This window comes from Adelges cooleyi, unplaced genomic scaffold (assembly GCF_023614345.1).
Source record: "Adelges cooleyi isolate 19-005CV unplaced genomic scaffold, UGA_ACOO_1.1 ACOO_flye_CR_arks_rails_tigmint_CR_PRNA_30, whole genome shotgun sequence".
NCBI classification, from domain to species: domain Eukaryota; kingdom Metazoa; phylum Arthropoda; class Insecta; order Hemiptera; family Adelgidae; genus Adelges; species Adelges cooleyi.
In genome coordinates, this window is record NW_026095971.1 from 15109865 (window position 1) to 15124754 (window position 14890).

General features: G+C 30.7%; 1 protein-coding gene across 2 annotated transcripts; it reads right to left on the minus strand.

Annotated features, from left to right (window-relative positions):
* Nucleotides 1-3117: 3117 nt before the first annotated feature.
* Nucleotides 3118-10038, minus strand: LOC126838618 (glycine dehydrogenase (decarboxylating), mitochondrial). Of its 2 annotated transcripts, none has more exons than XM_050573166.1 (17): nt 9756-10038; nt 7880-7895; nt 7348-7483; nt 6896-7280; nt 6636-6832; nt 6151-6493; nt 5982-6068; nt 5750-5923; nt 5492-5676; nt 5233-5434; nt 5053-5169; nt 4831-4976; nt 4627-4759; nt 4352-4562; nt 4149-4256; nt 3382-3527; nt 3118-3313 (listed from the first exon to the last, which is right to left on the minus strand). In XM_050573166.1, exons 1-17 carry the CDS (start codon nt 9906-9908, stop codon nt 3221-3223), a joined length of 2832 nt encoding a protein of 943 aa, XP_050429123.1. In that variant the 5' UTR covers nt 9909-10038; the 3' UTR covers nt 3118-3220. The 2 variants fall into 2 exon arrangements, with proteins under 2 accessions (XP_050429123.1, XP_050429122.1); XM_050573165.1 differs by having other exon boundaries at nt 7814-7895; nt 9756-10037.
* Nucleotides 10039-14890: the final 4852 nt, after the last annotated feature.

The following is a 14890-nucleotide window of genomic DNA, read 5'->3' on the forward strand; positions in this document are numbered from 1 at the left end:
TATGGCACACAGGTATAGCTTAATACCGGGGTCACAAATGGGCATTTATTATTTAAGTTGAAAGTTAAGGCTATTAGGTACCGCCAATTTTTTCGTCAAAAACTACCCATTTAACTTCAATCGGTCCGATCATTGTACTGAAGCGATAAGACTTCTGAAAATGTATATGAATTCGCCATGAAGTCTACTTGAGATCGGCCAGATTACATTTTTTAATTTTGTCCTCAAAATTCCATACATTTCAATTAATTTTTTTGTAAAATATTAAATCTTTTTTTTTTTTAAATATTATTAAATAAAACTGAAAAAGTGGCCTGAGTCCTGACCGATCTCAAGACTTCACGCTGAACTCAAATTAATTTTCAAAAGTGTTATCGCATCAATAAAACGATCGGACTGATTGAAGTAAAATCAGTAGTTTTTGCAGCGTAAGTTGTATGAATCCTGAACAGTAGCCGTTTAAACGGACTTGTGCGTGTGCATACGAGAGTCAAGTGTCAACAATGAATTAGACAGGTGCGAGGACGGTAGGGTGTAAGATAACAACACTCACACTAATGTTCTTTTACTATGCACACAACGACAACGCGTAACAGAGAAAAACCAGAAATTGCCTACCTAAAACGCCTTAATTAAGGCCGATATCCAATCGCCTTAATTCGATGACTAAATATTTTAGTCATTACATAAAGTTAACTTTTTAATTATGATTAATTTAATCATATAATAATAAATAAAATTAATCATGAATACATATTTCAACTTTGAAGTACGATTAAATTAGTCTTGATTGAAACATTTAATCATGGGTAATAGTTAAATTATTTATTTATTTAGCGTATGGTTTATGGTTACCTACATTAGAATAATTATAATATGGTAACGTACAGTAAATTGAATTAGTGTATAACAGATGAATAAAAAAAAAACAAAAATAGGGTATTTAGTAGTATGGGTAACAGTGAGTAATATTAATAAGGTAACAAAATAGTATATTTGGTATTAGAGTTTAGTTCTAGTTCCTCCAGCCATTTAATAAATGTAGGAGGGGTTGTGAGACAGTCGATTCTGGGACCTCGATAGGCGTGGATAGGACATACAAAAGCTATGTGGTAGATGGTCTGCTTCTCCGCTCCACAGTCACATTCTGGAGAGTTTCTCATGCCCCATTTGTGCAAGGAATCTGCACATCTACCGTGCGAAGTTCGTATTCTATTAAGTGTGCACCACAGATTGCGCTGTAGGTCAAATCCTGTGGGTATATGTCCTGGTGATAAGTTACCTAGGATGTTGTCGTTCTCTACCGTGGCTGCCCATGTTTGTTTCCAGTTCATCATCATATCGAAGTTTGTGTTGATTAGGTCCTTAGCTGTTTTTGATGAGGGGTTTCTAGGCTTCAATCGTGTTTTGGTCGCATCATAAATACAATTATTAATGGGCAGTTCGTGATTGAGATTTATTTTTGAGAATTATTTAACTATAGTTAAATTAATCGCGAATAATATTTAAATTAGTCATGATTGAAAAAGTTAATCATGGGCTATCAATAGTTAATTTAATCATTATTCATAATAGTGCCGTATTTCCCAGTAAACACTATAAGCTAGTGCTTAGGGCGGCAAATAATTTTTAATATAAAACTTTTTTTATTTGTAACTAGAACCGAATGAAATGAAACTAGCTACACACTTTTTAGATCAACGGGATTGTGGTAATATTTATTATTAATATTTATTGTTATAAGGGGATTTTCAATTTCAAAATCATAGAATAAATTATCCTATTAGCATTGCTCCATTATTATTAAATTTGCCACTGTCATGTTGTATTTATGACTTGACAACAGACAACAGGATACGACGATCATAAAATAATATATTGGTAATAAATTAGAAAAACATAGCATGGTTTGACGATTGTGTGTTTATCTTTTATCATGAAATCAATTTTTATTTTTAAGTCTACAATATGTTAATATCACAAAATATAAAATTTAATAAAAACCTAATCATAAGACGATGCGATCGCGAATGGGCGAATGCGTCATAGTAATGCACGTGTTCGATGTTTAAGTTTTTAGTGTAGATGAAAAGTTAATGTCCTAATTTGTATGAATATCTAATTTTTTTTTCGTGATTTGTGACTTTTTTAATAAAAGCTCTAGTAAAATGAGTGACGGTCGATCACGCCTGAGTGGGTATCGGTATAAAAAAATCGCGGGGAAAAAAATAAACTAATAACTTAGTGCGAAAAACCCCTAAAATATTTTCTTTTTATAATCTAAGTATTTGTATAAATTAAGTTGAAACTATACGAGAAACGTTCACTATTTGTTCAAACTCGGATACTTATACTACGGACATCACTGTTATTCAAAACGTTACTTCCTCAGAAAGTTTTTCAAATACAATTAATGAAAAAGAGAATGTACCAATAGTCGATTTAATTATCATTGTGGTTTATATCATATGATTCGTATGGTTATTTGTGGTTACACGAATAATCAACTTTTATTTGAAAAATTATTTAAATAAAATATTAACTAAATAATGCCCAACTTTGACCAGGGTTTTATACCTCGATACTTATCTTTTTTTTTTAATGTTACACGTTTTTTTAAAAAAAAAAATTTTTATAGCCTTCATTAATAAAAGTATTCTGTATTTGGCTCAACAATTAGACACTAAAAATAAGTAAAATGGAAATGTAAAATTACATTATTACTTATTAGTAATGACATGATTTTAAGCGACAATATAAAATACTAGAAAACAAAACAAAAGGAAGAAAAACAATCAGAGAGTGCGTAAAACTAAATTTACATTGATAATATTACACGTTTAAAACCGTAAACCATAATTGTCATACTTATCATTAATAGTTAATACCTACACTTATTTTTGCACTAAATTGTAAATGTTATCTTGTAACCTAATTCGGTTTCAAATTCTCATGAAAAATATTTTGATGTTCCATCACAAGTTAATAGCCGTATTTAATAGTAAATTGTAATTGTTTTACATGTAATTTCGATTTATAAATGTTAATCTTTTATAAATTTGTAATTTGTAATTTTTTTTTAATGTGTTTAATTTGTAGATAGGAGAAGTAACTAGGTATACGATACGTGCTGGAGTTTAATACAAAAAAAATATTTCTCAGCAAGAATAAAAACATTTTCATTAAATAGGTTTGTCATTATAGTCTTCATGGTTGTATTTTAAATTAACAGAGGGCAACTGCAAATTACATTTTGGTCACCATATTTACTGTCAATACGCCCAACACTAGGCCACACTTTTTGACGATATCCCTGAAAAAGAGAGTATAATTAATTTTGTAGTTTGTATTAACTGAATAGCTGTATTAAAATAAAAATACCATAGGATAAGCAGCCGATTCTCTGGAATACGGCCTACTCCAATTATCTTTACAAATTTGTTTTAGTGTATGTGGTGCCAGTTTCAAAAGGTTTTGTTGTTGATCTGCTTTGTTGTTTTCTATTTGTCTTATTTCTTCTCTTATATCTGTAAATTTGTTATTATATCTTAAAGACTATCTGTTTAAATACGAATCAATATTATAAGAAATTACCTATTTGTGTTTTGTATTGGTAATAATAACTTAAAAGTTATAACTTATAATATATTACTGTTGATAAAATCGATTGATAGATAATAATTATCCTACATTATATTATATTTAACTTATGCTATTACATATTTTATTTTACGACACATAATAATATAACCTACAACCGTAGAGTTCAGAGACTATAGTTTTAGAAAATTAGAAATTAGTCTACACTCAATAGGCAGCAGTGCAGCAGAGAAACGAACATCATAACTAGCACGTAACACAGCTCTAAAGATGAAAGGCTTCCGAAACGTTGGCAAAACTAATATGTATATATAGGTACAACTGAAATTGAAAACTTTGTAAATATTTTAAAAAAACACACCCCTAATACCATTGATTATAAATACTGGTGTTAATAATCAGTAATGATAACTATATATAATGATGAATGATCTATTCTGACTTATTAGTTGCAAATTTTATTATCATGACTTATTAGTTAATGAAATTTGCAAATGGATTTGATTAGAGTCTTTATTATTTAAAACTATAAATAGTCATATACATACTAATTAAAGCATTACAAAACCGGTCCAACTCTTCTTTACTTTCTGATTCTGTCGGTTCTATCATCAATGTTCCAGCTACTGGCCATGACATAGTAGGAGCGTGGAACCCTAAGTATGTAACAATTTTACGTTTAATACATTAATAATAATCATTCAAAACTGAAAATTGTTGCAAACGTAAGCATTAAGTCATTGAGGTGTACCATAATCAATCAATCGTTTGGCAATATCTGTAGCATCAATATTGGCAGTATTCTTTAATTCTCGAGTGTCTATTATAAATTCGTGTGCTACCAACTGATTTTTGGTACCCACAAATAATGTTTGGTAATGACTACTTAATTTTTTACTCATATAATTAGCGTTTAATATGGCTACTTGAGTAGCTTTTCTGAGACCTTCGGAGCCCATTAGCTGTAAAAAAGACGATAGTATATTAAAATGAGTTTTTATGTTTTCATCGATATCAAAACCATACTTTAACATAAGCCCAAGAAATAGGTATAATGGATGCTGAACCATATGGAGCCGCACTAACAGTACCCAAACTCAGCTCGTTCCCATTTTTTATGACTGGATGAGATGGTAAATACGGTATCAAATGTGACTTCCTAAAATAATTAAAAATGCGAGTCTCTAAAAAAATTGTAATTGTTTATATTGTATTATATGTTATTATTACACTGCTATCGGTCCCATTCCAGGGCCACCTCCACCATGTGGTATACAAAACGTTTTGTGCAAGTTTAAATGAGAAACGTCTGCACCAATATCGCCGGGTCGGCAAAGCCCAACTTGTGCATTCATGTTAGCTCCATCCATGTAAACCTATAAATTATTAATGTAACGTTAAATTGTTTGATTTGTTTGGTTTGCGATTAAAAATGTGTGCTAAATGGTGTACTTGTCCTCCGTTTAAATGAACAAGTTCACAAATATCTTTCACAGATTCTTCAAATACTCCATTAGTAGAAGGATACGTGATCATTATGCAAGATAATTGGCTTTTATGCTTTTTGACCTAATTTAGAAGTATACAAATTTCTAATAGTTACAATTATAGTAACAATAGTTATTATTTTACTTTGTCTTTGAGATCCTGTAAATCGATACAACCGTCTTTCGATGTATTGATTGTCTGTATATCCATGCCTGCCATTTGGGCTGATGCTGGATTTGTACCGTGTGCCGACGTCGGTATTAAACACACTTTTCGGTCGTTATCGCTCCGTTGCTTATGATATTTCATTATGGCACAAAGACCAGCGAATTCTCCTTGAGCACCGCTAAATCAAAAATTATTATTATAAATGTATCATATCACGAATCTATTTATTAGGTACCTGTTGGGTTGAAAAGATACTTTATCGAAACCCGTCAACTGACAAAGGTCATGTTCCAAATCCTGAAGAATATATTGGTATCCTAACGCTTGTTCCGAGGGTACAAAGGGGTGTATATTTATGAATCCTGGTTCTGAAAGCGGTAACAATTCAACTGTCGCATTCAACTTCATCGTACATGAGCCCTTAGTATAAGATAAAAACCATAAAATTAAGTATAAATAACAAATGTGTACTGATAAATCGTCATTTACTCACTAAAGGAATCATGGAATGGACTAGCGAAATGTCCTTATTTTCCAGCTGTTTTATGTATCGAACGATTTTAGTTTCAGATTTATGAGTATTGAATACCGGATGCTGTAAATACTGTGAAGTTCGCTTGAATATCGAATTACTCACTTGTTCTTGAAGTTCGTTTTTCGATATGATCTAAGCAAAAAATCAACTCAAAGCAGCTCAACAAAAGTTAAAAATGTCTAATTCTTACTTGATTTATACCATTTTTATAACCAAAGATCCATAATAAATTATCAAGGTCTTCAGTTGTGACGGTCTCGTCCATAGAAATTCCAAACTGTAAACAAAGTAAACTTAAAATATTTCTAAAACCCTTACTTGGACACTACAAATACTTAAAATCAAAATCATGCACTTACAGATCGATCATCGTACCATCTAATATTGATCATTTTTTCTCTACATTTGCTTAAAATATCTTTATGTGAAATGTTGCTCCTAACTTGAACCGTATCAAAAATACTACCACTATTCGTTTGATAGCCCAATTCGTCCAGAGCTGTTTTCAGTAGTATGGCACTATGGTGCACTTTTTTAGCTATATTCTTTAGTCCATTGGGTCCATGGTACACGGCATACATAGCTGACAAGTTCGCCAGTAGAGCTTGAGCCGTGCATATGTTACTAGTGGCTCGTTCACGCCGTATGTGCTGTTCGCGGGTCTGTAATGTCAACCTGTATGCTTGATCGCCATCAGTGTCTCTATAAAATTATATCATAAAAAAATATAAAGCCATCAGATGCAAAATATAAAAAAAATATATAAAATATAAATTTTGTTGATGTAAAAAGTAGACGATAAGTAGAAAAATATAAAAGCATCAAGATTATAATATGTGCCTACCTTGTAACACCGACCATCCTGCCAGGTATAAGTCTCATGAGTTTCTTTTTGCAAGCGATAAACGCAGCATGAGGTCCTCCGTAACCCAGAGGTGTACCAAACCGCTGACTGGTTCCAACCGATATATCGACGCCGAATTCACCTGGAGTTTTTATTAAAGTAAGCGAAAGCAGATCCGTCGCGCACACGACCAGCGTCTAGAGAGAAACGAGCGTCTGAGAGTTATAGTGATATAAAATAAACACTGCGTTCAGACAAACCTCACTACTGTGAGCCTTGTGCACGATCTCTTCGTAATCTAATAAATACCCATAAGTATCTGGGTACTGCAGTAAAATGCCGCTGTACGGCCTGAAGTCTACATGACCGGGATCACCAACGTGAACTTCAATGCCAAGCGCTTCGGCTCTTGTGCGGACCACCGCTATCGTTTGTGGGTGTACGTTGTTGGCTAAAAACCATTGCTTACGTTTGTTGTGCCGAAATGTCATGGCTAGAGCTTCGGAGGCGGCCGTGGCTTCGTCCAGCAGAGATGCATTTGCCACGTCCATGCTTGTGAGGTCTATAATCATGGTTTGGAAATTCAATAGGCCTTCTAGCCGACCCTGACCGATTTCTTCTTGATAGGGTGTGTAAGGGGTCAGCCTGATGAAAATACGATCATAAATTTAGCAAACAGTTAGGGTCAAATTACGGTAAATCGGAAAATTACCATCCTGGATTTTCTAGCATGTTCCTTTTGATGACATGTGGTATGTGACAGTTGTAATAACCCATTCCTATATAGCTTTTCCATGTCTGATTTTTATTGGCAATAGATTTAATCAATTCAGCCAAAGTGTGCTCATCTATCGACACATACACACATTGAAGTATAGCTTATAATTAAAGTGATTAACAAACTTAATTAATCTAAGAAACCCATCAATCTCACAAATGCCAGTTAAAGAAAGCGGAGTAGTTTAAACCTATAGTATTATATTGAATAGTGCAACGTGCACGTCCCAATTTCTATGTAGCAACAACAATATAACACCTAGCTCAGCTGTACCTTTTGCATAATTGCAAATACTTCAATAAATATACGTCCATCGATAGACGCAGTTATTAACAAAATATTTGTAAAATTACATATTGCCATGACCTTTAAAGGTTATCAGTTCTTATAGATATCATACCTATAACGGCTGATTTTAAACAAGGTGACTTTTCGAGGTAAACACTATCTGGGATCACGGCCTTACTTAGTTCTTCCAGATCCTGAAAAAATATGTATAAATGTTTTACGTAAGTAACATGGGTAGACAATAGTATGTTTTATTATAACATAAATATTTGTCGAAATCATCCGTTTGACAGTCAAATGATAATCGTTTTGTACAACAAATACCTACACTCCAGATTAGTTTTAAGACAAATATGTAAACAATAACTGAAAAAAGATAAATACAGTTTTGAAAAATGATTGGAATTCATTATAAATTAAGAAATCGTTTGAAAAATTCGTTACACCTTTAACTACCTACGTAAATAAAACTTATAATGTATTTGGTTAGTAAATATGAAATTAATACATTCTAGTTATATTCAAGTATAAAATATAACAATGTAAGTACGTCAAACTACAATTAATCTTACAATATAGTTGGCCAACTCAGTTTGACCATGAAAAATTTTAAATTAAGTTATCATTCAATCATTCATTTTTAGCGTACTAGGAGAAAACTATTTAATTATACTCTTATTATTAATAAAAATGTGCTCGTGTTGTTAAGTACACAGTACATCTTATAGAATACTGGAATTTATTTGATTATAAAATGATCCAAGTTCAAAATAAACTTCTTGTTCAAAATTCGTTTTTTTTACGTAGAATTTCTATCCATATTATACAGGTATAAATATAATTTAAAATTTTAAAATAATTTCTATCTCTCTAATCACAAATGCGATTTAACTACAAAATAGATTATTAAATATAAAGTATATGAACCATTTTATAAGTACGAACAATATGTAAAACATTGTTTAAAAATGTTATTATAATTTGTTGGATACAAAATTGGCTAACATTGCTACACGTTAAACGCTAAAGGATTCAATCTTTTTAACACTTCTATTCTTCGATTCAGTTAATATTACTATAGGTTTCCAGTGGCTTTCTATCACCACACTCGTTTTTTTATGTGGTCCTAAAAAGTATACAAAACAGTTAATTTGACAATATTTTGTGATCTTTGAACACTTGACTTTTAATTTAAATGTTAACCAAGACAACTTATGAGCTTAATGCTAATCAAATTTAAATAGAATAATTTACAATGCCTAGACTAGTTAACCTAGATTATTATAAATAAATATTAAAGAACACGTGGCTTAATTATTCTAAGTCGTCAGTTTCATGATTAAAAATAAACTAGGTGTTTTTTTAGTTATTCTATTTAAATTTGATTAGCACTAAGCTAATAAGCTGGTTAATATTTCGAATAGTCTAGTAGGGCGATTGCCTGAAAATCAACATGGAAATCGGCGCAACTATATTTATAGAGTGACGTGTTAAGTGTTAACAAATATGGTGGCTGGGGGCAGATTTTTAAATTTCACCCTTTACTACTTGCTATCCATTACAAAAATAAATAATATTTTATAATATGTAAGTTGTATAATATATATTATAAAATTGTATGAATATTATGGATATAAATTAAAAGATGTTTATAAAAATATTTTTCTTTTAAGTTCACTCATTTTAAAACATTATAATATGTAACTTGTAATCAGTTTTTTCGAAAATGTGTGTGCTAAGAGAGACAATAACGGTTACATTTTTAAAACCTAATAAAATACTCTTTAAAATGAGAACGTTAAATTAACCTCCGTTTCTATTAAACACTAAAATTTCCACAAACATTGTATTTTTATAGCTAATAGCAAAGAATATATTACATTAAATAAATATTTAGTTAACTTATGACCGTTTGCACCAATTATGCTTAGAAATTAAGGGTATTCTTACAATACTGAAACTATACGTTAAACTCTTTTAAAATGTATGTAGTTGGCGCAAACGGCCATTAGTCTTTGTATAATATTATTATTGAATCATAAATGCGTACCTACCTGGTATCCAAGTTCTTTAAGCATCTGCTCCTGCTCGACATCGTTTGGACCAATATGTCTGCAAGTGAAAGACTCGCGGTCGAACACGGTTTTTGAAACCCCGGATGAGTAAAAGCGCCGAGTACTGCTTAAGCAATTCAAACGGTGATACATGACTGAATGCTATACAAACGTAATACTATCTATATAAAAACGGGCCGTTTAATAAATACATGTGCGTAGTGTGTACACATAGACAATAGCCTAATCATTGTCCGCCTTTGATTACACACTAAGCATTATAATTGTGTTTTTATATGTACATTCATCTGGTTCTTATTATGTTATATAGCTGATGTAATATGATAATATTTTAAATAGGTTACCTACTCCCAAACATAGTAAACTATATTGCAAATCAAATACATAATTGTATTTTTATGTGTTAATGTTTGGTTATTATTTCTCCGAGAAAATGAATGTGACGCGTTAAATTGATTCCTGAAGATCTGCCATCTCTCGACTACTCATATGCCTTTACCCTACTGCAGGGGCGCATTTATGGGGGGGGGGGCTGAGGGGCTTCAGCCCCCCCCCCCCCCCGAAATTTCAGGACATTTTTTTAAGTCTGCCTAAGCGGCATGAGCTATACCCTATATCTATAGGATATAAATTGTAGAAGTTCAATATTGTCGTTTTAAAAATAATAAATTGCTATTTACGATTTTTTTTTATAACACAACGACTGAAGTTGTTATTATTATATTTTGGGCGGCCGACTTACGGGCGCCAACTGTTTTCAGTCTTGTGGCAAAACGTAGGGATAGGAGTGATCATCGTCATAATATTTTGCTTTATTCCGCGATACATACAGTGTACACTACTATTGTAGAGATATTGTAAATAAATACAAACAATTAAACATCAGTAGTATATTTTATATTGGGGAAAAAATGTCAACGATATAAAAAAAAGATTGCTATAGCCTGTATACATATATACCTACTTATATCAATAACAAATCGCAGATGTTATAGAAATACTAGAATAATATTTATGTTATATAAAAATAAAGCAAAAACGAAATGTTTTTATTTGTTTTTTGTATGCTATGTTAAGAATTGGGGGGTTTGGCATGCTTAGAAATATTATCGAATTCATAGTATATTTTACTAATAAGTAATAACGTGTGTAACGTGTGTACAATGTTCTGTGTTTCTCTTGAATAAAATTAATTTTATTAAAATAATATAATGAAACGAACTCAGTAATTGTTGACCTTTTTTAAAAAATCTAAACAGTCAACCGATGATACTGTTCCATCTTTATCAAATGTTTTCCTAGATGAAGACACTGTGGCATCTGAAACAAAACAAGCCGCTTCAAGTGTAGAAGTTATTTCTCCGGTAATTAAACATATTTTCGATTCTAAGTTTGATATAGGAGCTTGCGTTGAGTGTTAACAAAATTTAAGTGACGAAAAAAAGGTTTCTATTTTACAAAACGTATGGACCCCTGATTGTAAGTTTGATTTTCCATATGATACTACTGGAAAATATAAACGTACATTTCAAATTAAAATGCTTGAAACTTTTAAATGGTTGGCTTATTCAAAATTAAGAGAAGGTTCTTTTTGTAAATACTGTGTATTGTTTTTAATTCAAGTCAGGCTGGTAAGGATTCTCATGAGCAGTTAGGCAAACTTGTTTTAAAAACCCTTGACGAAATTGGAAGAGTTCAGAAATCACGAAAAAAATAATCATTATAAAAATTCGTTGCTTACCGCTGATAACATAAAGGCTATTTTAGATAAAAAACAAGATAATATATTAGTACAATTAAATAATAAACGAAAGGATGAAATTTTAAAAAATCGCGAAAAACTTAAACCAATTATTCAAACAGTTAGGTTATGTGGCAGACAGCAACTATAGCGTTAAGGGGACATGAGGATTCTGGTCAAATCTTATTAGATAACGATGGTAATTTCCGTTGTTTGCTCCGATATCGCGCAAAAAATGGTGATAACGTACCTATTAAAGAACATTTAGAAACTAGTGGTGGTAAATCTATGTATTGTGGTAATGTATCTATTGAATTAATTCAATTAAAAATACTTGAAAAAGTATCAAAAACAAATTTTTATACAATACTAGCAGATGAAACCACTGACATATCTCAAGTCAAACAATTTTCCTTATGTATTCGTTATGTTGACGAGGAAATTTTAAATAGTGAAATTATAAAAGTGATTTACCTGGGCTAAACGACATTATAGAAGCAGAGTATGAAATTTGGCAGGCTAAATGGAAAAATATTGAAGAAAACTTAAGACCTGCAACTGCTATAGAAGCTCTAAGAGCCTATGATCGTTTGATGTACCCTTACATATTTAAATTACTAAAAATACTAGCTATAATTCCAGTATCCACCGCTACGGCTGAACGCAGCTTTTCGACTCTTAGAAGACTTAAAACATATTTAAGAAATACAACTTCTGAGTCCAGGCTAGTAGGACTAGCACTTTTATCCATTCACTGAGACATTGATATAAATGATGATATGGTATTAGACAAAATTGCCAACAGTGGTAGAGAGAAATTTGAATTTAATATAATTTGTTTTACTGATATTGTAATTAGTATTAATGAGTATGAATTATAATTTCTATTTTATTATATATTTTGTAAGACATAAGATTTCCTAACTTGAGATTTTGTAACTAATACTAATTGTATCAGAATTATAATATTAAAATTTTACACTTAATTTCGAAGTCTTGTTTTTAATGGGTAAGTTTGGCCAAATTTTTAAGGTTTATTTCTGGATCAGAATTAAAAAATAACTCTTTACACAGCTCTTTTACTTAATGCCCCCCCCCCCCCCGAAAAAAATATCTAAATACGCCCCTGCCCTACTGTGCTTTGTATTTTACAGTAATTTAATGATATTTATATTTTACTAAATTGACCGGATACGGCAAATCTGGTGTAGTCCGACCCAATTCGCAAAAACTTTGGTGGAGGGGTCGTTAGAAATTAAAATAACTAGAAAAATATGTAGCTTTTTTATCCAAGGGCGTTCTTGAGTGGTGAGTATGAATAAATATAATAGGTATTGATTTTAATATTTTTATTTTATTATGGTGTGTTAATACTTTCGTGTCTTTATCTATATCTCTGTAACCACTAGACAATTTGTTTAGTGTAGCAAGTCTATAGAACAGAAATCATAGCTGAAAAGTACTTTGTCTAAGACCAAAAATTAATAAATTTAACCCCATCTAAGTTGAGAAAACATCCTAATCGTTTATACATTTTAACACTGTTCTGGTTTATTTTTTCAGTGTCTTACAGTTCGTAATTTAGAGCGTTGATTTGGCTTTCATAGGTAATTTACTTAACACTCAAGTAGCCTAGTAGACATGAGATATTTCAACTAATAAATAATTATTATTGATCAACTAAGCTAATAGTATTAAACGTGTTAGTATATTTACCTATTTTTTTTTTAGTAGCATTTAATATTTTTTATATTTTTATCAAGCCTTTATCTTATTTACCCTCAATTTAAAAACACTGACGTCTGACAGTGTTTTTATTACTGGTTATCGCTTACAATATTTGCGTGTTACCATAATGTGTATTTATACGTACTATGTAATCAGTGTTTTTTAATTAAATAAACTGTAAAGTGATAATTTGGATTTCATTGATAATATTCAAAAGTATTATGGAAATTCAAATGTAGTGAATTTCTAACTCGATATAGTGTATTTAATTGGACTACGAACTATATTCTTCAGTCTTGATTCGATTGTAATATTAAAACAAATATAATTTTAACCACATAAAATCTAGTATACATACTATGGACCTTTTTAAATACTTCAATACATAGAATATTATATATATTCTATGTAGTGATGAGTATTCGAATACGAATAATTTTACTGTTGTCTATTTGATTATGTTAACTTAAATAACAATTCTAATACAAATTTACCTAACCAGGTTAACCAAAAACAACTGTACAACGCATATGTGCTTAGAGTACCTTATTCATCCTCGGTCCTCCAACCCTCAGTTAATTCAAATTTTTCATAGATGTTAGCGGTAAGACGGGTGTTTAAAAAGACATCATACATCCAATTTTCCAACGTTAAAACATACCTACGCAGAATACGTTTTACTAGCTTTATGATGATTTTAGAGCAAAAATACTTATTATTATTTTTTTTTTTATTAAATCATAAAACATTTGCATTACAAAAAAATACATATGAAATAAATCGATTTATCTATCTCTCAAAAGCAAATGCTTGTGTCGGAGATAGAGAGTTGTACATGTATTGTATTTTTTTAAAAAAGCAACAAAATGAATTTATAAATTAAATTAATCTCTTAAGCCCTTAAGCTAAAAACATACAGAGTTTTTATATAGCGTGATCTTAATTTTTTTTTATAAATTTAAGTATATGTTTTTAACCTCCAAAATTAATTATTTTTATAACAACTATTAAAAATTAAATTATATCATCCATGATGTGTAACGGTTACTTTAGCTACAACATTCTCTAGCGTGAAAACATACCTACGCAGAATGAGTTTTACTTGCTCCATGATTGAAATCCAATTTTTTTTTCTTCACGCGCCATTTAGTGGCTTCGCAGCTTCTACCAGAGCCCTCCAAACTTATTGATCCTCAGCATCCTCAATATTCGCTCCATTTCTAAATCTCTTAAGTCATCCTTAACTCGGTCCATCCACTGTTATCTTGGTCTTCCCACAGGTCGTTTTTTAACACTGATTTAACAAATCAATTTTTATTGAACTTTCATTTTAGTTTTGACAATAACTTTTACTTTGTAATTTATATAAAACTGTTAAAAAATATATATATATATAACTTTTCTTTTTTTTTGAAAAAAATGTGTTGTTTGTTAAATTCAAGCACAGTAAAAAATATATAAGTTCAATGAATGATTGTTAAATAAAAAATATGTTTTAAAGTCTACAGGTATATAATATGTGATATGTATTATATTATAAAATAGTAAATAAATTCTAACCAAAACAATAAAAATCAGGGTCTGAAAGATAAGTTAATTATTAACAATTATCTTATAATACAGGGTGACCACAAAAACACTTAAC